This window comes from Bufo bufo, chromosome 3 (assembly GCF_905171765.1).
Source record: "Bufo bufo chromosome 3, aBufBuf1.1, whole genome shotgun sequence".
Lineage (NCBI taxonomy): Eukaryota > Metazoa > Chordata > Amphibia > Anura > Bufonidae > Bufo > Bufo bufo.
Genome location: NC_053391.1, coordinates 602,567,518 through 602,593,376, shown reverse-complemented (window position 1 = coordinate 602,593,376; position 25,859 = coordinate 602,567,518). Strand labels below are relative to the sequence as shown.

Below are 25,859 nucleotides of genomic sequence, written 5' to 3'. Positions count from 1 at the left end.
CATGTAATGTGTTCATTAGAAAATTAAAATTTCCGCTGACATGCCCCAAAGACATTTTCGGAAGAAAACATCAGTGGGAATCTCATGGACTTGGACCCTGAGGATACTCTTGTTTGTTTTATTTTTAATATACTCCAGGGACAGGGATGTTAAACATTTTTGCAATATACTTGATTAGGTAAAGATGTTTCTTTGGACTAGAGAAACAGGGTGTAAAGGGTTTTCTTAGCAAAGCTGTAGCTGAGCCTTACTAAGGAGAATCTGTCTTCAGTTCTAATGAGTGCTGAAGATGTCTGTGTGTAACAAGTCAGATAGACAGGGTGATGGTCAGTGATAGTGGACATGTACATAGTCAGGGACTGGGGTAGTGGCAAGAGGCGGCTGGAAGCCTGTTACACACAGGAGTCTTCAGCATTTAGTAGAACTGAAGACAGACTCTATTAGAGCTTTGCTAAAAAGACTCTTCGCAACTTGTTTTCTAGTACAAAGAAACATCTTTCCCTAATAAAGTACATTACAAAACTGTACAACATCCCTGTCCCTGGACTATATTAAAAATAAAATGAAACAACAGTTACACTTTAGTGTAACATTTGAGACATTAGCAAAAAGTGGGATACAGATGGATGGCAGTATAACTGCGGATTTAGATTTTACAGGGTTTGAAGACTATGGAGACACATACATGTAGTCCTGCATAGGAACTGTGGATACAAAATGCTAGATTTAAAAAAAAAAATTGATTATATATAAAAATACAAATAAACATATATACAAATAAAAACTGGTTGTGAATTCAGTTTTTCCTAATTAACAAATAAGAAATGCATTAATCTGTAAAACAGTAAATTATGTAATCTTTCTATTTGTGTAAAGTTGAGAAAAAGAAACTAGATATCACAATTTTGAAGGCTTACCTTATTCTTACTGCTTTCGCAGCACTGAAGACTTGCAAGAATCTGGCTCTCTATAGCATGAACCCAAGAATCCCTTTCTTCAAAGCTGCTGGTCTCAAAGTGCCATGTTTGACCAGTACTAGATACAATGATAAACTCAAAGTTCTCTTCTACAAGATACAAGGGAAAAGATTAGCCACTAGCCAGCAGTACAAATCCCAATCACTGTATTTGTAAACTGACATCTTACTTGAAATTATTGTTAAAAGTAGTGCATAACTAATCTCACTGACTTCTATGGGAGAGTTTCTAGGCATGCTCTGTGACCTGTGCAGAGGTCATTGTACAGGGGAGGGGTAGTAAATAAGTTGCGACTATGAACTAATGTGATTGGTGGATCATGAGTTATCTAGTTATAGGTGTTATCTTCCATTGTAATCCTGCCTGAGATGATAATTAGGTGACTGATAAAAACAGATATATAAAGAACAGGATGTGTCAGGGTATTATTAGGATTAGTGGCCAGTGTGACAATGACAGGATTTTATCATTTTTTAATATAGATAGTGACATGAAATATTTAAAAAAAAAGCCAACAATATTCGAAAATAGTACTTTAACATAAAAACTTGATTTAAACAATAGGTCATTTTCTGATGACAAATTTCCTTTAATTCAATATAATGGGGGAGATTTACTTACCCAGTCTAACACTGTATTTAGACAAGTAGTCTAAATATGCATCAACTTTATCAAACTGTCACACTGTATTTAAAATCTGGTGCATTGTTATAACCAAAATATTGGTTGGCAAACTTTGTGCTAAAATTTTGGTGCAATTTTGGAGCAAATTTTGCATCTTAAACCATGTCTTTCCCACTAAGCCACACTGCTTTCCTGCTAAAGCCCAACCCCTACTCTGACGTCCGGGACTTTCCGAGACTTTTATACTAGTGAGCTATCCTCAGGACATGTTGGTATCTGATTGGTGGGGGTCCGACACTTGGGACCACTGCTGATCAGCTGTTTGAGAAGATACCAGCACTCACAGTAGCTCCATTGCCTTATCACAGCTTAGCCTAGGCCAGTGACATTACATTCATTGGTCACATGACCTGGGTACGGCTCAGCTCAGTTGAACTAAATGGATTGAGTGCGATACCAACCACAACTTCTATACAATGCTGTGCTTGGTGAGTTGAGAGAAGGCCGTGGTGCTGCTGCCAGCGCTGGTGCCTTCTCAAACCGCTGATCGATGGGGGTCCCGGTTGTCAGACCCATACTGATCAGATACTGTTGACCTATCCAGAGAATAGGTCATCAGTATAAAAGTCTCAGAAAACATTTTAAATAAATGTGGTACACAGTATGTGCACCAGAATTCTGGCTCAAGTTTTTTTCTGCACTGTTTAGTGCTATTGCTTGTAATCTATGTGCCACTGCTATTTGAGTACTGTATGCTGATGTTATTTATGCACAATATGGTAATATTATCCGGATACTATAATTTAGTATTACTTTGTCATTGTATGATATTTATTGTGCATAGTTAGCTAAGGTTGCCAACTGTGTGTAAAATGATAGTACGTAAAAATAGGGAACTTTTTATTACTCTCTAAAAAAAAAATGATGTGCCTGTGATTTTCTTGGAAGTTAGAGGGAAAGTTTACAGCAGATGCAGTTGCTGTGTCTATAAGTATCTGAGCTGTAGACATATATTACTAATTATCTTAATGATTAATTCCAGTTTTCCAGCCTGTCCATAAAAATTATTACCTAGAAGCGTCCCAATGTGCATAGACTCTTGCATACTGCTGTAAATTTGGGCTCATGCATACTACTATAAGGTTTTACTGCAATGTTTTATGTGCAGTCTGTGATTTCAAATAGCATACGGAAGAAATACAGATCAGAGACTCAACGCAGAGCCAGTACAGCTAATGCATTTTGGTTATTTTCACAAAATGTCCTGCACAGAGGGTTTATTTGAGCCTGCTTATCAATACTGTTGCCTAGACTTACACTTGTTAAGCAACTATCCCATCTGAGAAAGTTATTATTGGGTATTTTTATAGATTGAAATATAGGAGTCTGTGTGAATTAGTTCACCATTATAGCAACATCAAACTTTTGGATTTAGCTACATTAGAAGGGTTGTACCATTTATTCACTAGTGTATGATTTTTTGAAGGCAAGTTTATGACATTTACAAAAAAATAAAAAATCAGTCCATGATGATTATATATAGAAAACAAGACCATAAAAACATTCAAGCTGTGCCTCTAAACATTGCCTTCTCCTCCCATAATGTTCCAATACCTGGCATGTACTGGCTAAATGATATAGAAATGTAAATGGTACATATAAAATGTTTCAATGTGCTTAAGTATTACATTTTTATTTACGTCTAGAAAATAAATTTATTTCCTAAATCGAAGATACAATTAACCTGATCTGATATGTCACAGTAGTCTCTGTGATCTTAAATGACCACTGATTTCCACAGTGATAGGGCTCTGTAGGATGTGTGCAACTGCTTGTCACTGCTCTGTTTTAAATATGATACAACAGTCTAAATAATGGGCCATTCATTGTCAGACATACCTGAGCAATGGTACGGTATAGCGGTTTAAAGGATGCCTCCAATATTTGAAACCTCTTAGGATATGTGATCATTCAAGTATCTAATCTACAATTAAAGTAAGTGGTCTACACACTGTTTATCGGCTTCATTCAATTGTAGGCTGCACATTAAATTTATTTCAATATGTATCATTGAGGTAGAAGACTGAAATGACTGCCTCCCTGCACCATTTTCTTGTTAAAAGAAAGAGATATAGTCAAAATAACTTGACCATCTTGCCCAAAACAGGGAATAACAAACGGTCCATGTGTCTGGAAAAAAAACTTGCTAGTTAATAAAGTCCTATGATTACAGCAGCATCAGCGCTGATTCAAGCAGGTGGTCTCTCTTTCTCTGTATTTTAAGGTAAAAGAATGACAAGTATATTATGACCTGTACATTGAGTGACTAGAACTTGGGCTGTAGCTTCTCTGAAACTGTAATCTGACAGGCAATGAAAGCCTGTGGGTGAATTAGAAGGAAGAAGAGGTCTGCAGTGGAAACCATCTAATTTTGAAGAGAAAGGCTTCAGGAAGTAAGTGTACATGAAGAGAGCACTGTGAAGCTTATTATGTTTCATGGGAGGCATAGATATATATTATATATACTATATACTGAATTGTTTTCATCCAGAGCCGCAAGACAATGCAATAACTTGCAAGATCTTGTGGCACTGACGCTGTATACCACCAGTGATTATAGGATGAAAGGGCATGACGGGAGCTCCTTACATAGAAGTAATGCTTTAACTCCTTAGATGAGTTGGGTGATTTGCATACAGAGGCAACCAATAAACGTTTCCCCTTCTATGTATCTACAACCCAATATCAGAATAATTGGAACCAATACTAAAGAATATATGGATCAAAGTTTCACAAACCGTAATTCCACCACTGAATATGCATTCAAATAATCATCATTTTTATTAAACATTTCATAATTACAAAAATCTGGCTTCACGTAATTAAGAACATTTAAAATCTCATGGGCTTCAGGTGTATGGTAACTTTAATTAATCTATATAAAGTGCATGTGCAGAAACATATATCCATAGGTTAGTATAATCAGTGCATATATAAGGTGTTACTTTGACCACAGTATAGGGATATCACAGTATCCGTATAAGGCCTCATCCACACGACCATTGTTTTATTCCGTGTCCGTTGTGCCATTTTTCGTGATTTTCTGCGGACCCATTGACTTTCAATGGGTCCGTTGAAAACTCGGCTAATGCACCGTTTGTCATCCGCGTCCGTGATCCGTGTTTCCAGTCCGTCAAAAAAATATAACCTGTCCTATTATTTTCGCGGAAAACGGTTCGCGGACCCATTCAAGTCAATAGGATCGCTAAAAAACACGGAGGCACACAAGATTGTCATCCGCGTCCGTTTTTTTCCTATCATTTGCATGGCAAACCTGTCTTAGATTTTTTTTTACTTTCCTTCATGTCTGGTGATCCTCCAAAAATAAAGGAAGACACACGGAAACAAAAACGGAAACGGATCACGGAACAACGGAACCCCATTTTGCGGAATGGAACACAACAACGGTCGTGTGCATGAGGCCTTACTGACACTTGATCCTACACGGTCAGAACATAACACCATGCTATACCTAACCACCATGTAAAGTTAGCATAATACAATGCATACTGACCCAAATGTAAACCACACCACCGCCAGACCGGTTTTCTCAGACCAGGCCCGGCAGCTGCTCCATTTGTTTCCTACACTGTATATACTGTCACTGTATATAATGTCATTGTATAATACTGTTGAGGGGGCAATGACAATAAAATCTTTTTGTCCTCCTCCTAGGTGGGCCCTTTCTGACTCCGGGCCCCAAAGTAACTTCTTCTCCTGCTTCCCCTATAGCCACGTTCCTGCTTCTAGTCATTTTCATAACTCATTGTTTTTATGGGTGCTTTTGATTTTTCAAGTAAAACCAAAACCATAGAAATCTTTAATTGGAAATCAGCGGTGATCCAAAATCTCTGACTTCATCACTGTGATCGCATAAGTATCTATGAAATATCAGACAAGCTACATTGCTGGTTTGTTTTATTTTAAATGACCCAGAACATAGTTGACACCAGTTCCAAATTTCCAGGTTAGGTCCCCAATTTTTCAGAGACAGCCCTGGCAAATTTAGGCTATCCTGAGCTGTAAAGGGGTGGGTCCTTCATAAGCCACACCCATATGTGGGCAGTCCTTAGCAGGTTTGGGCATTCCTGGGGTGGGGCTTACCTGCCCTGAATTTTTCAACTACAATGTTGGTAAGTATGCTCAGAGGTAAGTACTGTCTTCTCATTACACCAATGAACCCAGGTTGAAACAAAGACATAGCTAAATTATTATATGTTCTTTACCTGTTTTATAAATATTTCTTAAACTACCAAATGTTTTTAATTTCCACATTTTGCGCTTGGCTGGTGGGTGGTCCCGGAGAGTGAAGCAGAGGGGACAAAGGGCGGAAGAAAAAAGAAGAAAATGACAGAATTAAAGCATACAGGAAAGCAAGAAGTCAGACACCAGCTGCATAGAGAAGCTAGTATAATGAGCCATAGAAAAACATGCAGGACCACAAACAAAGATAAACGTGACATACACACCTAGGATTTATATTTATCTGCTTTTTATTCTTAGGAAACCCTACCTTTTTTGGAAATGTTCCACTAACATGCCAGTAAATAATATTTATACACAGATGACGTTCTGATGTCAAAACCTGATGATTATACAACGATAATTAGCACTACCTCTGACATTACATATCTCTTCCTACAGAAGGAGTCTATGGCAGACCACTTTTACAGAAAGTCTGTTTTCCTGAGATATTCAATTGTGTCATAGTCATAAAAAAAGAGGTTCTTCAGAAGCTGTACTGTGTATTACATAGTTCTGTGTCCAAGCTACAAACCTGCAAAGTAGCAGACCTTCATTTTAAAAAGAATGAGTGCGTTCAAAATCAATCATTGGTGGATAGGAGGTGCTACCTTACTTTCCAAAAAGAGGTCTTATTTTAAAGAATATTATGTTAATTATTGAACAACAGTGCTATCTTTTGTAAATGTGCAATAATAGAAGGAATCTGGAGGTAATTTTTCTTAGTAAGGTGTATGATAAATAAGGTTTTTATAGAATGGAATGACAAAGGCAGGATGGATTTAGCTTAGACTTTGTGACTGTAACTATACACTGATCAGCCATAACATTAAGGTTGGGTTTACATGCTCAAACTGCCACATGCGTCTGAAACTCCACAAACCCACAGTGGAAAAAGGCCGAATGTAGAATGTAAAACCTCGGCTTTACTTGCAAAGAGTGTGGCCATTGGCTCCCGGGGGAAGGCATAAACCCGGCCATGTGTGGTTGCCACCCAATGTGAACCTGGTCTAATGCCCCTGAAAGGTGTTATAAATAACATTGATTATCTCATTACAATGATAACTGTCATGGGGTTGGATATATTAGACAGCAATTGAACTGGCAGTTCCTGAAGTTGATGTATTGAAGGCATACAAATAGTCAATTGTAAAGATCTGAAATTGTGATGGCTCGACGACTTGGTCAGAACATCTTTAAAATGGCAGGTCTTCCGGGGTATTCCTGGTATGCAGTGGTTATTACCTACCAAAAGTGGCCCAAGGAAGGACATCCAGTGAATGGGTGACCAGATAATGAGAGCCCAAGGCCCATTGACGGCTAGCCCGTCTAATCTGATCCCAAAGAAGAGGTTCTGTGGCACAAGTTGTAGAAAAAGTTAATGTAGGCTATGATAGAAAGTACACATAGTGCATCACAGCTTGCTGCATATGAAGTTGAGTAGCCGCAAACCAGTAAGAGTACCTAGACTGACCACTGTTCACTACTGAACGAACCTGAAACGTTTGCATTTTGAGTATCAAAAATGGACCATGCACTCTGCAAAACTTGAGTTCAAGGTGTAGATTTAGCCTCTGAAATACCCAGATCAAAATTTGACCATAGGATAGGTCTTTAATATAAAATCGGAGAGGATCCAAACCCTGCTGATCAGCTGCTTGAGGGTGATTGTTCCACTCACCAGAGCTCCAGTGAGTGCCTCCTCACAGCTTACCAAGCACAGCACTGTCCATTGTACCCATTTACAATGGGACTGAGCTGCACCTTGGCCACGTGACCAATAATTGTGATGTCACTGGCCTAGGAAGAGACCACTAAATTCCTGGAGCACCATGACCTCTTGAAACAGCTGATTGGCAGGAGTGCCAGGAGACGGACCTCCGCTGATCTGATATTGATGACCTATTCTGAGGAGAAATCATCAATATGAAAATTTCGCGAAAATCCTTTAATGTTATGACTGAACTGTGAATATACTCTGTGAGGTCAGTGGACACAATGTCATGAAACACGCTAGCCATCATAATGTGTTTCTGTGGAATGTGACTTCTTGATATAGCGATACATAAACCTGTGGAGAACTCACCATCTGCTTGGCCTGCTGAGCCCTCTGTCTTTGATGGAGTTATGTTCTTCTTCTTCCTATTCTTCTTTTTGTCACTCATTGGAGAGGGTGGGGGCTCCTTGTTGCTAGATGGACTAGAAATCACATCTCCAGTAGAACTGCTCTCTGTTTTGAGAGAAATAGGGTTTTATCCATAGCATTCACTAACTATTAGCCTCAAACTGCTCATCATAGGATCATAGAAGAAAGATATTAAGAGAATACCTAGATCAATAAAGTATGATTTGTACGGCCATTTTACACTATGTGTCCCATTATATTTCAACCAAACTCACATTCTGCAATAGACAAACTGACTAGCATAGTTGAATATGGCAAACTATATAATGGCTAAATCTGATGCTGTACACATCATTCCATGGGCATTCACAAGAGTGTGGCATTTTGGATAGCACTGCTAACATAACCTGTTGTTAGGAGTGATATGGGGCACTCTGCATTTTATGGACACTTTATTATGAGTGCACTTCACTGATAACTACATATCTCATGTTGAACCCTTTCCAATCCTTGACAAGTTCCTGCTTACCCCCTGCATAGTTCAAGTGTCAGGATAACAAGAAAATATGACATATTTGATAATATTAAAAACATATGGTGGCATTGGTGCAGTACAAAGCGTAAAAGTATTCTCCCATAAGTCTGATTCATAGTAAAAATAAAAAATAATTTAAGCGGCATATACATTTATTTCTGCAGACCCCACTAAGATGATTGGGACAGTCGTAGAAGTCTGCTGCATCTGAGCACATTTGTGTTTTTAATACCAAAACTAATACAATGGCAAATCAAGTGAAAGACTTTATCAAAGCGTAAATGTCTAGAGCAAAATTTCCCTTTTGGAATAGCTCATTATACAGGTGGTCATGCTTTTGCTTTTTCCTCTATCCAGATACATTTATTATTAATTTTTGGTGGGCCACTGGGTGAAATGGAAATAATAGCCCACATTTTCTAATACTGTCTTATAGTTAGACAGTTGAAACTCTGAGCGGGAGATTTAAAGATGAGCCAAACTAATAATTTATTTCAGTAATTCAATTCAAAAAGTAAAATTCATATTAATTAGAATCATTAAGCACAGAGTGATATATGTCAAGTGTTTATTTATTTTAATGTTCATAATTATGGCTTACAGCCAATGAAAACCCAAAAGTCAGCATCTCAGAAAATTAGAAAATTGTGAAAAAGTTCAAAATTGTAGACTCATTGGGCAAGATTTATCTTCTCCCTTGTGTCTGAAAAGTGGCTTTTTAGCTGCAACTTTAAAAAATATTATAACATCTCTCAGATTTTACGCCGTCCTTGCCACTTTCCCAAAAATGGGGCGTGACAAGGGAACATGGTCAGCTACCCCAACAAATGCATCTTCGTTTACGCCATTTTTCTAGTACAAATGAAGCTGCCGTAGATTTTTTTCTAGGCGCACAGGCTGCGGGACGATGAGCCTAATTTATAACGAAATATACACCTCATCATAAATTAGGCACATCCTCCAGGGGATATTAAGACCAGTGCAGAAAGTGCCGGTCCTGATAAATCTTTCACATGGTATCACACTTTAATCAGCTAATCAACACAAAACACCTAAGCCTTTAAATGGTCCCTCAGTCTGGTTCAGTAGACTATGCAATCATGGGGAAGACTGCTGACTTGACAGTTGTCCAGAAGACAGTCATTGACACATTCCACTAGGAGGGTAAGCCACAAACGGTCATTGCTAATGAACCTGACTGTTCAGAGAGTGTTGTATTCAACTAAGCATATTCATGTAAAGTTGAGTGAAAGGACAAAGTGTGGTAGAAAAAGGTGCACAAGCAACAGGCATAACCGCAGCCTTGAAAGTGTTATCAAGAAAAAGCCATTGAAGAATTTGGGGGAGATTCACAAGGAGTGGACTATGGCTGGAGTCAGTGCTTCAAGTGCCACCATACACAGGCGTATCCAGGAAATGGGCTACAACTGTCGCATTCCTTGTGTCCTGCCACTCATCACCCAGAGACAGCATCTGAAGCGTCTTACCTGGGCTAAGAAGAAAAAGGACTGGACTGTTGCTCAGTGATCTAAAGTCCTGTTTTCAAATGAAAGTAAATTTTGCATTTTATTTGAAAATCAAAGTCCCAGAGTCTGTAGGAAGAGTGGAGAAGCATACAATCCAAGATGCTTCATGTCCAGTGTGAAGTTTCCACAGTTAGTGATGGTTTGAGGAGCCATGTCATCTGCTGGAAATTTTAGAGCACCTCAAGCTCCCCTCTGCTGACAAGCTTTATGGAAGTGCTGATTTCATTTTCCAGCAGGACTTGTCACCTGCCCACACTGAGAAAAGTACCAATACCTGGTTTAATAATCACAGTATTACTGTGCTTGATTGGCCAGCAAACTCGCCTGACCTAAACCCCGAAGAGAATGTATGGGGTATTATCAAGAAGAAGATGATAGACACCAGGCCAAACAATGCAGACAAGCTGAAGTCCACTATCAAAGCAACCTGGGCTTCCTCCTCCATGCCACGCCACATTGATGCAGTTATTCATGCAAAAGGAGCCCCGACCAATTATTGAGTGCATATACTGTACATACTTTTCAGTAGGCCAATATTTCTGTATTAAAATCATTTTTTTAAATTGGTATTATATAATTTTCTAAGATACTGACTTTTGAGTTCTCATTAGATGTAAGCCATAATCATCAACATTAAAATAATTAAATGCTTAAAATAGATCACTCTGTGTAATGCATCTATATAATATATGAATTTCACTTTTTGAATTGAACTACTAAAATAAATAAACTTTTTAATGATATTCTAATTTATTGAGATGCATCTTGACAACACTAAATTGTACAGTACTTCTAATTAACCAAAAATAACGTATTCTGAAGTTATGTGGAGACTCCACCATCTAACTTGTGAACAAGTATACATATATGAGAATACACCCTTCACCCAATTGCAACAGCTTTCACTGTTAATTTAGTGTCTTAATAGTGCAAAATATAAAATAGCCACAGAAAAACACCAGGCATCAGGACCCTGCACTTACAGATTTCAAGCTATACATTACATACTAATAATAGCATACAAAGTAATCTCTTTGATGTACTTAAAGGCTATGTATACATTTGGGGGCAATTTTGTTATGATTGCATTTTACTCATTTTAGGATAAAAAAAAAAAATTTCAATTGGTCTTAATTACCAAAATATTGGTCTGTCACAAAGGGTTAACTGTTTGTCTAGCTGCGTGAATCATACTTTCACTTTGTGCCAGTCATCTAATACACCTTATCTCTAAATTAGTAATAGTCAAAAATAGAGTTGAGCGGACACCTGGATGTTCGGGTTCGGCAGGTTCGGCCGAACTTGAAAAAAAAGTTTGGGTTCGGGACCCGAACTTGACCCCGAACCCAAACCCTATTGAAGTCAATGGGGACCCGAACTTTTGGGCACTAAAATGGCTCTAAAAAAGTCCTGGAAAGGGCTAGAGGGCTGCAAAAGGCATCAAAATGTGCTTAAGAGCATGACAACTGTTCTGCAAACAAATGTGGATAGGGAAATAACTTAAAATAACATGAAATACAGAAAAATTTGAATGAACAATCTGGATCTAGGAGTAGGAGGTTGAGGAGGTGGTGGATGGGTGGATGTGGCGGTGTAGGTTGACGTGGCGGTGTAGGTGGAAGCGGCGGTCAAGGAGGAATAGGTAGCCAACACTGATTTGTGTTATTTTTAATTTTTAAATTGGGGTATCCCCAAAATATTGGGACATATAACAAAATAAAACAAAGAATAAGTGCACTTGAGTACAAGAATGAATGGTTGAGGCTGGTATAAATGTCTATTCTGCCCAAGGTACGGACAAGTCCTGTGGGATCCATGCCTGGTTCATTTTAATAAACGTAAGCTTGTCCACATTGGCTGCGGCCTGTGATAATGCTCTCTGCCGTGCTAAACACACGTTCACACTATACACTGGCTGCAGGGCAGGTCAGCACCTCCAAGGCTGACAAAGCTTTTCCACATTTTGGCCATGCTAACCCTGCCTTTTCAGATGCTGGTGGTGCCCCAGCTGCGTTGGCGACCTCTTCCTCCTCCTCCTCTGCCTTCGCCTTGTGCTTTCACTGTGCCCCCGCTGTCAGGTGGGAATGCCATCAGCAGCGTGCGCTTGTAGTCGCGCATCTTCCGATCAGTAACAGATGTTTTCACTAAATTTAGTTCCCTGTCAACAATGCAGAGCAGGGGTTTATTCACAGCAAAAAGGGGTTCATGTCACCCAGCAATAGAACAGAGGATTTTGAGAGATTTAGGCCCCTGTCAGCAATGCACAGCAGGGGTTCATTCACGGCAAAAGGGGGTTCATGTCACCCAGCAATAGAACAGAAGATTTTGAGAGATTTAGGCCCCTATCAGCAATGCAGAGCAGGGGTTCATTCACGGCAAAAGGGGGTTCATGTCACCAAGCAATAGAACAGAGCATTTTGGGAGATTTAGGCCCCCGTCAGCAATGCAGAGCAGGGGCTCATTCACGGCAAAAGAGGGTTCATGTCACCCATCAATACAACAGAGGATTTTAAGATATTTAGGCCCCTGTCAGCAATGCAGAGCAGAGGTTCATTCACGGCAAAAGGGGGTTCATGTCACCCAGCAATAGAACAGAGGATTTTGAGAGATTTAGGCCCCTGTCACCCAGACACAGCAGGGGTTCATTCATGGCAAAAGGGGGTTCATGTCACCCAGCAATACAACAGAGGATTTTGAGAGATTTAGGCCCCTGTCACCCAGGCACAGCAGGGGTTTGTATACACCAAAAATGGTAAAATGTCACCCGACAATTGAAAATAACCATTTTTTTAATTTAGGGCACTAAAATTGCCACTTTTTTTAAATTAAAATGGCTCTAAAATAGTCCTTGAAAAGGCTAGAGGGATGTAAAAGACAGTAAAATGTGCTTAAGAGCATGGCAACTGCTCTGCAAACAAATGTGGATAGGGAAATAACTTAAAATGAAATAAAATAACTAAAAATTACAAATTATTAACCTGCAACTCAGAGAAGGAGGTGGATATGGAGTCGGAGGTTGAGGAGGCGGTGAATGTGGTGCTGTAGGTGGAGGCAGCAATGGAGAAGGAGCAGGTAGCCAACAATGTTTTTTTTTTTTATTATTGGGGTAGGTAGACCCCAAAATATTGGGACAAATAAAAAAAAAAGAAAACAAAGAATCATTGCACTTGACTTGAGTACAAGAATGTATGTTTGATGGCGTTGCGCAGTGCACACTTGATTTTATCCGATACTTGGTTGTGCAGCTGGGAACGACATACTGTGGGACAGTAAGCGACATGAGCTGTTTGAAGCTGTCCGTCTCCACCAGCCTGAATGACAGCATTTCAAAGGCCAGCAGTTTAGAAATGCTGGCATTCAGGGCCAGGGATCGAGGGTGGCTAGGTGGGAATTTACACTTTCTCTCAAAGGTTTGTGAGATGGAGAGCTGAACGCTTCCGTGTGACATGGTGGAGATGCTTGGTGACGGAGGTGGTGTTGTTGGTGGCACATCCTCTGTTTGCTGGGGGGCAGGCGCCAACGTTCCTCCAGAGGCGGAGGAAGAGGCCGAGGCAGCAGCAGAAGAGGGAGCAGGAGGGTCTTGGTTTTGAAGGTGCTTACTCCACTGCAGCCCGTGTCTCGCATGTAGATGCCTGGTCATGCAGGTTGTGCTAAGGTTCAGAACGTTAATGAATCGCTTCAGGCTCTGATGGCACAGCGTGCAAACCACTTGGATCTTGTCGTCAGCACATTGTGTGTAGCAGTGCCATGCCAGGGAACTCCTTGAAGCTGCCTTTGGTGTGCTTGGTCCCTGTTGACGGTGGCCAGTAGCAGGCGAACTGTTTTGGCGACGGCTGCTCTGCTTTTGCACCCTGCTCCCGCTTTTGCTACGCCGTTGGCTCAGTCTCACCACTGCCTCTTCCTCCGAACTCTGAAAGTCAGTGGCACTACCTTCATTCCATGTGGGGTCTAGGACCTCATCGTCTCCTGCATCATCTTCCACCCAGTCTTCCTCCCTGACCTCCTTTTCGGTCTGCACACTGCAGAAAGACGCAGCAGTTGGCACCTGTGTTTCGTCATCATCAGAGACGTGCTGAGGTGGTATTCCCATGTCCTCATCCGGAAACATAAGTGGTTGTGCGTCAGTGCATTCTATGTCTTCCACCCCTGGGGGGGAAGGGCTAGGTGGATGCCCTTGGGAAACCCTGCCAGCAGAGTCTTCAAATAGCATAAGAGACTGCTGCATGACTTGAGGCTCAGACAGGTTCCCCGATATGCACGGGGTGATGTAACAGACTGATGGGCATGGGTTTCATGCGCCACCTGTGCGCTTTCTGCAGAAGACTGGGTGGGAGATAATGTGAACGTGCTGGATCCACTGTCGGCCACCCAATTGACTAGCGCCTGTACTTGCTCAGGCCTTACCATCCTTAGAACGGCATTAAGCCCGACCAAATATCGTTGTAGATTCTGGCGGCTACTGGGACCTGAGGTAGTAGGTTCAGTAGGACGTGTAGCTGTGGCAGAACGGCCACGTCCTCTCCCTGCACCAGATGCTCCCCCAACACCACCACCATGACCGCGTCCCTTCTTTGATGTTTGCCTCATAGTTAGCGTTCACAAAGCAAAGGAAAAAGTGGTTAAGTATGTTAAAAATAATTAACCGCCAATATAAACCCTGATGTAGGGTATTGCACTATATTTTTTTTTTTTTACTCTATATGACAGTGGTATTTGTGGCCTAAATGTGACACTCACTTATGCACGTCTTATCCCAGATGTGCCGTATATCAGAGGGTTTTTTCACCCCAGTAACCAAAAAGCCGTATTTCTGGCCTAAATGTGACAGTCACTTATGCACGTCTAATCCTAGATGTGCAGTATATCAGAAGCTTTTTTCACCCCAGGAACCAAAAAGCCGTATTTATGGCCTAAATGTGACAGTCATTTATGCTTGTCTAATCCCAGATGTGCAGTATATTAGAGGTTTTTTTCACCCTAACCAAAAAGCTGTATTTCTGTCCTAAATGTGACAGTCACTTATGCACGTGTAATCCCAGATGTGCAGTATATGAGAGGCTTTTTTCACCCCAGTATGCCAAAGCCGTATTTATGGCCTAAATGTGACAGTCACTAATGCATGTGTAATCCCAGATGTGCAGTATATGAGAGGCTTTTTTCACCCCAGTATGCCAAAGCCGTATTTATGGCCTAAATGTGACAGTCACTTATGCACGTGTAATCCCAGATGTGCAGTATATTAGAGGGTTTTTTCAACCAAACCAAAAAGCTGTATTTCTGTCCAAAATGTGACAGTCACTTATGCACGTGTAATGCCAGATGTGCAGTAAATGAGAGGCTTTTTTCACCCCAGTATGCCAAAGCCCTATTTCTGTCCTAAATGTGACAGTCACTTATGCACGTGTAATCCCAGATGTGCAATATATTAGAGACTTTTTTCACCCTAACCAAAAACCTGTATTTCTGTCCTAAATGTGACAGTCACTTATGCACGTGTAATCCCAGATGTGCAGTATATTAGAGGCTTTTTTCACCCTAACCAAAAAGCTGTATTTCTGTCCTGAATGTGACAGTCACTTATGCTTGTCTAATCCCAGATGTGCAGTATATTAGAGGGTTTTTTCACCCCAGTAACCAAAAAGCTGTATTTCTGGCCTAAATGTGACACTCACTTATGCACGTGTAATCCCAGATGTGCAGTATATGAGAGGCTTTTTTCACCCCAGTATGCCAAAGCCGTATTTATGGCCTAAATGTGACAGTCACTTATGCACGTGTAATCCCAGATGTGCAGTATAATAGAGGGTTTTTTCCCCCTAACCAAAAAGCTGTATTTCTGTCCTAAATGTGACAGTCACTTATGATTGTCTAATCCCAGATGTGCAGTATATTAGAGGGTTTTTTCACCCTGACCAAAAAGCTGTATTTCTGTCCTAAATGTGACAGTCACTTATGCACGTGTAATCCCAGATGTGCAGTATATTAGAGGCTTTTTTCATTCCAGTATGCCAAAGCCGTATTTATGGCCTAAATGTGACAGTCACTTATGCACGTGTAATCCCAGATGTGCAATATATTAGAGGCTTTTTTCCCCCTAACCAAAAAGCTGTATTTTTGTCCTAAATGTGACAGTCACTTATGCACGTGTAATCCCAGATGTGCAGTATATGAGAGGCTTTTTTTTACCCCAGTATGCCAAAGCCGTATTTATGGCCTAAATGTGACAGTCACTTATGCGTGTCTAATCCCAGATGTGCAGTATATTAGAGGGTTTTTTCACCCTAACCAAAAAGCTGTATTTCTGTCCTAAATGTGACAGTCACTTATGCACGTGTAATCCCAGATGTGCAGTATATGAGAGGCTTTTTTTTACCCCAGTATGCCAAAGCCGTATTTATGGCCTAAATGTGACAGTCACTTATGCGTGTCTAATCCCAGATGTGCAGTATATTAGAGGGTTTTTTCACCCTAACCAAAAAGCTGTATTTCTGTCCTAAATGTGACAGTTACTTATGCACGTGTAATCCCAGATGTGCAGTATATGAGAGGCTTTTTTTACCCCAGTATGCCAAAGCTGTTTTTATGGCCTAAATGTGACAGTCACTTATGCGTGTCTAATCCCAGATGTGCAGTATATTAGTGGGTTTTTTCACCCTAACCAAAAAGCTGTATTTCTGTCCTAAATGTGACAGTCACTTATGCACGTGTAATCCCAGATGTGCAATATATCAGAGGCTTTTTTCACCCCAGTATGCCAAAGCCGTATTTATGGCCTAAATGTGACAGTCACTTATGCGTGTCTAAACCCAGATGTGCAGTATATTAGAGGGCTTTTTCACCCTAACCAAAAAGCTGTATTTCTGTCCTAAATGTGACAGTCACTTATGATTGTCTAATCCCAGATGTGCAGTATATTAGAGCGTTTTTTCTCCCTAACCAAAAAGCTGTATTTCTGTCCTAAATGTGACAGTCACTTATGCACGTGTAATCCCAGATGTGCAGTATATGAGAGGCTTTTTTTACCCCAGTATGCCAAAGCCGTATTTATGGCCTAAATGTGACAGTCACTTATGCGTGTCTAATCCCAGATGTGCAGTATATTAGAGGGTTTTTTCACCCTAACCAAAAAGCTGTATTTCTGTCCTAAATGTGACAGTTACTTATGCACGTGTAATCCCAGATGTGCAGTATATGAGAGGCTTTTTTTACCCCAGTATGCCAAAGCCGTTTTTATGGCCTAAATGTGACAGTCACTTATGCGTGTCTAATCCCAGATGTGCAGTATATTAGAGGGTTTTTTCACCCTAACCAAAAAGCTGTATTTCTGTCCTAAATGTGACAGTCACTTATGCACGTGTAATCCCAGATGTGCAGTATATCAGAGGCTTTTTTCACCCCAGTATGCCAAAACCATATTTATGGCCCAAATGTGACAGTCACTTATGCAAGTGTAATCCCAGATGTGCAGTATATTAGAGGGTTTTTTCACCCTAACCAAAAAGCTGTATTTCTGTCCTAAATGTGACAGTCACTTATGCACGTGTAATCCCAGATGTGCAGTATATGAGAGGCTTTTTTCACCCCAGTATGCCAAAGCCGTATTTATGGCCTAAATGTGACAGTCACTTATGCACGTGTAATCCCAGATGTGCAATATATTAGAGGCTTTTTTCCCCCTAACCAAAAAGCTGTATTTCTGTCCTAAATGTGACACTCACTTATGCACGTGTAATCCCAGATGTGCAGTATATTAGAGGGTTTTTTCACCCTAACCAAAAAGCTGTATTTCTGTCCTAAATGTGACAGTCACTTATGATTGTCTAATCCCAGATGTGCAGTATATTAGAGGGTTTTTTCACCCTAACCAAAAAGCTGTATTTCTATCCTAAATGTGACAGTCACTTATGCACGTATAATCCCAGATGTGCAGTATATGAGAGGCTTTTTTTACCCCAGTATGCCAAAGCCGTATTTATGGCCTAAATGTGACAGTCACTTATGCGTGTTTAATCCCAGATGTGCAGTATATTAGTGGGTTTTTTCACCCTAACCAAAAATATGTATTTCTGTCCTAAATGTGACAGTCACTTATGCATGTGTAATCCCAGATGTGCAGTATATCAGAGGCTTTTTTCACCCCAGTAACCAAAAAGACGTATTTATGGCCTAAATGTGACAGTCACTTATGCAAGTGTAATCCCAGATGTGCAGTATATTAGAGGGTTTTTTCACCCTAACCAAAAAGCTGTATTTCTGTCCTAAATGTGACAGTCACTTATGATTGTCTAATCCCAGATGTTCAGTATATTAGAGGGTTTTTTCACCCTAACCAAAAAGCTGTATTTCTATCCTAAATGTGACAGTCACTTATGCACGTATAATCCCAGATGTGCAGTATATGAGAGGCTTTTTTTACCCCAGTATGCCAAAGCCGTATTTATGGCCTAAATGTGACAGTCACTTATGCGTGTCTAATCCCAGATGTGCAGTATATTAGAGCGTTTTTTCACCCTAACCAAAAATATGTATTTCTGTCCTAATTGTGACAGTCCCTTATGCACGTGTAATCCCAGATGTGCAGTATATCAGAGGCTTTTTTCACCCCAGTAACCAAAAAGACGTATTTATGGCCTAAATGTGACAGTCACTTATGCAAGTGTAATCCCAGATGTGCAGTATATTAGAGGGTTTTTTCACCCTAACCAAAAAGCTGTATTTCTGTCCTAAATGTGACAGTCACTTATGATTGTCTAATCCCAGATGTTCAGTATATTAGAGGGTTTTTTCACCCTAACCAAAAAGCTGTATTTCTATCCTAAATGTGACAGTCACTTATGCACGTATAATCCCAGATGTGCAGTATATGAGAGGCTTTTTTTACCCCAGTATGCCAAAGCCGTATTTATGGCCTAAATGTGACAGTCACTTATGCGTGTCTAATCCCAGATTTGCAGTATATTAATGGGTTTTTTCACCCTAACCAAAAAGCTGTATTTCTGTCCTAAATGTGACAGTCACTTATGCACGTGTAATCCCAGATGTGCAGTATATCAGAGGCTTTTTTCACCCCAGTAACCAAAAAGACGTATTTATGGCCTAAATGTGACAGTCACTTATGCAAGTGTAATCCCAGATGTGCAGTATATTAGAGGGTTTTTTCACCCTAACCAAAAAGCTGTATTTCTGTCCTAAATGTGACAGTCACTTATGCACGTGTAATCCCAGATGTGCAATATATTAGAGGCTTTTTTCACCCCAGTAACCAAAAAGACGTATTTATGGCCTAAATGTGACAGTCACTTATGCACGTGTAATCCCAGATGTGCAGTATATCACAGGCTTTTTTCACCCCAGTGTGCCAAAGCTGTATTTCTGGACTTGCAGATAGCCTATGCTGGTGCACTATCGTTGCATAAAATGGCTGCCGATCATGTATTGTTATTGACTAACTGAAGAAAAAAGAGTTTGTTTTTAGCAGTAGTTGGTTCAGGGCAGGCTTAAAAAAAATTGTGCACTGCACCCACAAAACACTTTTTCTGTAGATCGCTGAGTACATAAAGCAGTTCTTGATCAGATTTCTCCCTGATCTCTCCCTCACAGCAGCTGCAGCCTCTCCCTACACTAATCCGAGCAGAGTGACGGGCGGCGCTATATGACTCCAGCTTAAATAGAGGCTGGGTCACATGCTGCAGTTGGCCAATCACAGCCATGCCTATAGTAGGCATGGCTGTGATGGCCTTTTGGGGCAAGTAGTATGACACTTGTTTATGGGCTGCTTTGCAGCCTTTCAAAAAGCGCCATAAAAATCGCCGAACACCGAACCCGGACCCGAACTTTTACGGAAATGTTCAGTTTCGGGTCCGGGTGCCGAAAACCCTAAAGTTCGGTACGAACCCGAACTTTACAGTTCGGGTTCACTCAACTCGCTCAAAAAAACTTTTTTAAGCTACATTATCATCAGTGAGACAATAATTAAACTATAATAAGTGTTTATAAGGTCAGAGATCAGAGATTAAGGAGCCATCAGCTGAGCTGCCTGACGGAACACAGTGAAAACACAGAGCATGCTACTAGATAATCTCTATGCTGTACAGAGAAAGGGGCTCACAAATTTTTAATAAAGCCCAATTGCAAAAAATGATTTAAGCTCAAAATGAGTACAGTGCAAATAATTATTGCCTTCGAAGGTGTACAGTACATAGCCTTCAAATAAACTCAACCAAAGAACAACAGACAAAAACTGTTCATTTTTAGAAACTGTTCATTTCTAAAAGCAGTTATCTATAATATATGTTAAGGAGCTGTGTGAAGAATCAAATTTGGCTCCTATCCAAGAATATGCAAATAATCTTGAGATTGAGAAGTCAGATTTATAGCTGTACTCCAATCCAATGATCAGGCATAGGACAAATTTCTGAGAGAATAATCTGAAAATAAAAGCTAGACATAAGCGAGTTGATTCTAAAGGAATCAAATTTGTCTCTAATTTCCTAAAAATATTGGATTCCACCTAAATCCAAATCGATTGCGACAAATGTCACCAAATGGCAGAGAGCAATTCACAGTCAGAAAAGGCAGTACAAGGTATCTGCGACCAAAAAGGGATAGTCGGTGGACCAGGTTTTAATTTAAAATTAAAATCTGACAGTGCAGTGTGTTGTTTCACAGGCTGTTACGATTTGATTACCTATAGCCATATATGTCCCTGTGACTTTTTGGTGTCTTGAACGTGGCTTGAAAGAGGTTGGATACAGTCCTTAGGAGTTGTCAGAGCCTTTTCAGGGCAATATAAGTACTTTCAATTCAGGTCGAATTTATTCATATCAGACTCAAATCTCCCGACCAATTTGTTAGATTCAGACCTGAAATTAAGAAATTTTCCTATCTGTACTAAAAACTTCTAACTTTCCTCACCTACTGTAAGTTAGCTGGACTTTGTATATAATATGCGGCCCCTTGTACTTTGTTTTGGCTACTGTACCTTTCTGTTTCTCCATGTCTGGCAACCGGGGCTTGCTTTACTACATTTGTTCTGCCTCAGTTCTACAAAGTTACCCCGCAATTGCCCCGGAATTGTCCCTTGAAACAGAACTCAAAGTGGCAAGGTTTATTGAAATACGTTCCAAAATGGGCATTTTTATAACGGATCTTGGATGAGGCTTAAAATAAATAAAACAAAATATTGTCGCAAGTGGCATCTGCATGCTGCCCTCTCCACTTTCCAAAAAAGGGTGAGTGATGAAGGCAGGGAATGGTCCGGGACCATCGGGCTCAGCACATATAACTTCATCTATACCACTTTTCTGGTATAAAAACGGTACAGCTCCATATTTCTGTCAAGCAGGATCCGTACCAGTGTGCATGGGTCCTTAAAGCAACAGCTAGGCCTCATGCACACGGCTGTTGTGCAGCCATTCCTTCTTCCTTGCATTGGGGACCACAATTTGCCAGGGAGGATCGAGACCCATTCAACTTGAAAGGGTTCGTGATCCGTCCGAACAGTAAAAAAAAAGAACGTTCTATTTTTTGGCGGTGCGGAGGAACGGACAGAAACACCACGGAAGCACTCCGTAGTGCTTACGTGGGGTTCTGTGCTTCCGTTCCACACCGCAACTCACTCCGGATTGAATGGGTCCGCATCTGTGATGCGGGGTGCACACGGCTGTTGCTGTATGCGGGCCGTAATACGGCCACGGCCGGGCAACGGCCGTGTGCATGAGGCCTTAATTTCCCACTTGTTCATCCTTTCTGTTTTATTAAAGATTTTATGCAAGCCCAATAAACAAAGAAAGACGATAAGATTATAGTTGGAACGAGGGAGAACCAAGAAATTACTCAGCTGAGACAGAACATAACAATTAAACTCAGCTATAAACGCAATTACCGTGACTGTTGTGAAAAGAGATAATTAAAACATGCATTCCAGCAGAGATGATAACCTTTCATAAGCTTCTAATCCAGATGGGGCAACCCTGCTAAAAAGGCTATGTAAGATAAAGTAGTCATTTTAGAAGCAATTCACTCATAAATTATTGGCGATGTTAAGCTGCTTTCAAGCATTAACATACTTTAAGAGACACTTCAATTTGATGATCAGATGGCAGCTGCCAGTTGAATCCTCTTGCAAATTCAATCTAAAGTGTAATAGATTCACCCTAACCGAACAACTGCTGATGCCACAAGACTGCATATTTTTGGCCATGGGGTGGCACTGTGTAATCATGTTACGGTGGCCTATGTACAGTAAAGGCAGATACTAGACTTCTGCCTTCTTGTGCAATCATGTTACTCTGGACCATGTACAGTCGAAGCAGATACAAAACCTCTGCCTTCTCTTGTAATCATGTTACAGTGTCCCATGTACTGTAAAGGCAGATACTAGACTTTCTGTCTCCCTGTGTAATCATGTTACAGTGGACCATGTATAGTAAAGGCACTAGACTTCTGCTTTTCTGTGTAAGGCCGTATTCACATATGTTGTTAAAATACCGGGTTTCCAATCCAGAGATGATTGTTGGGTCCACTTCTTTACCACTGCAAGGTAAAAATCCAGCACGACCAACCCTTGGTTCTTTCCATGAGATGAAGCTTAACTCTGACTATCAGGCCCAGATACTGTATGGCAAGGTTTCTAGCTCTTATGATGAATGAACCTACTAACAACCAGAATGATGTTCCCTCCATTTTTACCCATTGACTAAGATGTGGAAGACATCTAATTGGCTAGTACAACATTTTAAACATAAACAGGCATGTCAATTGGTATTTTTAAAACTCAACACCCATGCTGATTGATTACTTTTAGTGATGGCCATTGTCTATTTGGAATGCGGATGGAAAAATGACCTCTCAAGGCGCTTCTGTGTAGGCCTAGGTCACATACAATAGTAACCTTTACCTTTAGTGAATCCAACGGAAACAATCACTAACTCTCTTGGACAGAAAACGTTATCCATTGTTCTAACGGGCAAGGAGATCCCATCGGCCTAGAAAGCCCTGAGGTCTAACTTTTTGTATTTGACTTTAAAAAAAAAATGGATCTTCATCCTTTCCTGCTTACCTCTGCACATCAACTAGGAGTTGAAAATAGCTCTTCACAAAGCCTCTGTTTGTAACTATGAGTTCCCCCTGACTAAATGTCCACCAATGTTAGATCAATGTAATGGCAATGCATGAACATCATGTATAATACATATATAAATGTATATAGCATACCAATAACATATGTGCTGTGAACTTCAGCAGTAATGTGATCTGGCAGGGGTCTGGCTACTTTCCGACATATATGCCAGCTTTCAGCTGGCCAGAAAATGCTGTATATATGCCAGATACAGTGACCGGATCAGAGCACCGGCGTTTACAACTCAGGTGTGAACCTGGCCTAATCATGTTACAGTGGCCCATGTACAGTAAAGGCAGATACTAGAATTCTGCCTTCCTGTGTAATCATGTTACAGTGGATGCATGGGATAGGCATAAGGCCATCCTTCATATAATATAGGGCCAGGGGCTATTCATAGTATTCAGTATATTGGGCAGACTAGATGGGCCAAATGGTTCTTATCTGCCGACACATTCTATGTTTCTATGTTTCTATTGATCATATATAGTAAATGCAGATACTAGGCTTCTGCCTTCCTGTGTAATCATGTTATAGTGGATCATATATAGTAAATGCAGATACTAGGCTTATGCCTTCCTGTGTAATCATGTTACAGTGTCCCATGTACAGTTAAGGCAGATATTAGACCTCTGCCTTCCTGTGTAATCATGTTACAGTGGATCATGTGCAGCGTCCCACATATGTGTGTAAATGGGACACTTCAAACATCTGAATATATATATGTATTGAAATGCAATGTATGGTATTCTCTATAATCTGGCTGGCAAGTTCATGTACATCCATTCTCCCCTAGGTGGTGCTGGCACCACATAATATATATAGTGGGGGGGGGGGGGAATAGCTTAGAGAGGAGTTAGTAGTTGGTGAGAGGAGTAGAAGCAAGTTCATGGAGGAGAGAGACAGGCTAAAGTCACCATGTAGCTGTGTTCCTTTCCTCTGGGCCCTGATAAAGCCTGGAGGAGATAACTACAGAAACCAAGCACCAGACAGTAAGTCCATACACCAAGATGCAGAGAGCCTAGCGAGGGTAACAGCTAAACTTAGCTTATGGACCTCATTAGCACTAGTGACCAGAAGTAGCTTTCCGAGTGCCTGGACACAACTGGATGATTAAGGCCATAATTGTCTTTATCCACTACACAAGCCTTCCGGGTCATAGTGGAAAAACTATGTGGTTTGGTAGCGTTACAAGAATTGGCGCCACGAACACAGGGGCCCAGCCGCAAAAGCACCAATTACCATCAAGGGCACCTCAACTTCCATCTGGCTGGTTTTCCCTGCAACCGAGAGTGCCCCGGAGGATTTTGTGCTGTCTTCCCATCCACTGTACGCTAGGCCAGGGAGGCATCTGCTAACCATGATTACATGAACTATTGCACCTATCGGCCCACCGTGAGCCTCACGTGTTTTCCCCTGTGGTTTGGTAGCGTTACAAGAATTGGCGCCACGAACACAGGGGCCCAGCCGCAAAAGCACCTAGCACCAATTACCATAAAGGGCACCTCAACTTCCATCTGGCTGGTGTTCCCTGCAACCGAGAGTGCCCCGGAGGATTTTGTGCTGTCTTCCCATCCTCTGTACACCAGCCCAAGGAGGCATCTGCTAACCGTGAGTACATGAACTATTGCAACTATCGGCCCACCATGAGGCTTACGTGTTTTCCCCTGTGGCTTGGTAGCGTTACACATGTATAATAAATGCAGTAGACCTCTGCCTTCTTGTGTAATCATGTTACACTGGACCATGTACAGTAAAGGCAGATATAGACAACCCCTTTTTACCAACCTCCGCCAGAGATTGAAGGGTTTTTTATGATGATGATGAAGTGTTATCCTCTATTAGGGCATGTGGACATCCTAGAGGGGATATTCCCCTTCTCCATGAGCCAGAAAAGAGAACTTGCTCTATGCTGTAAATGTAAGCAAGAATGTTCTAATTCACAGACAGCAAAAAAATATCTGTAACTCCTTTACACTGGAGATATTGTCTGCTTTTGCAATTTAATTTTTTTTACTCCATGGCTTCCAAAAGCCATAGCTTTTTTTTATTTATACGTTCATGTAAGCCATATGAGGGCTGTTTTTATACAACTAGTACTTTATAATGGTCCCAGTTTATAATCTAACTGATGCATTAGGAAGCTGAAAAAAAATATTAATGGAGTTGATTTGGAAAATAATCAATTGTGCCATCATTGGATGTCTGTTGGAATAAAATGTGCCCAATTTACTAAGTCTCATACATCCTAAATGATAGGATATGCCATAAATGTCCCACTCAGCTATTTTCAGCAATGTGTGGAGAAAGGCGTTCATGTGCGATGTGCTCTCTATTCATCATGGGTCCCCGTCCTTGAGATAGGTGAGAGTCCCAGAGATGGGGCCTGCACCTATCGGACATTCATGGCATATCCTATCAATATGCCATAACGTTCACAAGGGACAACCTCTCTAATGGGTCCCATCTTCTGGCAGTCCGTGCACCAGAAAATCCCATACATGACAGCTACTATAATATGCACCAGTTTCTAGCTTAAATTATAGTAAATTTGTCAGGCAGTGTCTGGCAGTATGAAAAGTTATTATTGTGCAAATATGGCATGCTCTATAATCTGTAATTATTGTACGTCATAAGAATGGCATAAATC

The 25,859-nt window shown here is 40.8% G+C and overlaps 1 protein-coding gene across 1 annotated transcript in view; it reads right to left on the bottom strand.

The window, feature by feature from the left end:
* Nucleotides 1–25,859, bottom strand: part of AGAP2 (ArfGAP with GTPase domain, ankyrin repeat and PH domain 2) — a 366,570-nt gene that overhangs the window by 7,787 nt on the left and 332,924 nt on the right. The window contains exons 12-13 of the mRNA XM_040425945.1: nucleotides 7,990–8,133; nucleotides 918–1,066 (exon numbers count right to left, since the gene is read on the bottom strand). Coding sequence (XP_040281879.1) covers nucleotides 918–1,066; nucleotides 7,990–8,133 — 293 coding nt within the window. The remainder of the gene's footprint in view (nucleotides 1–917; nucleotides 1,067–7,989; nucleotides 8,134–25,859) is intronic.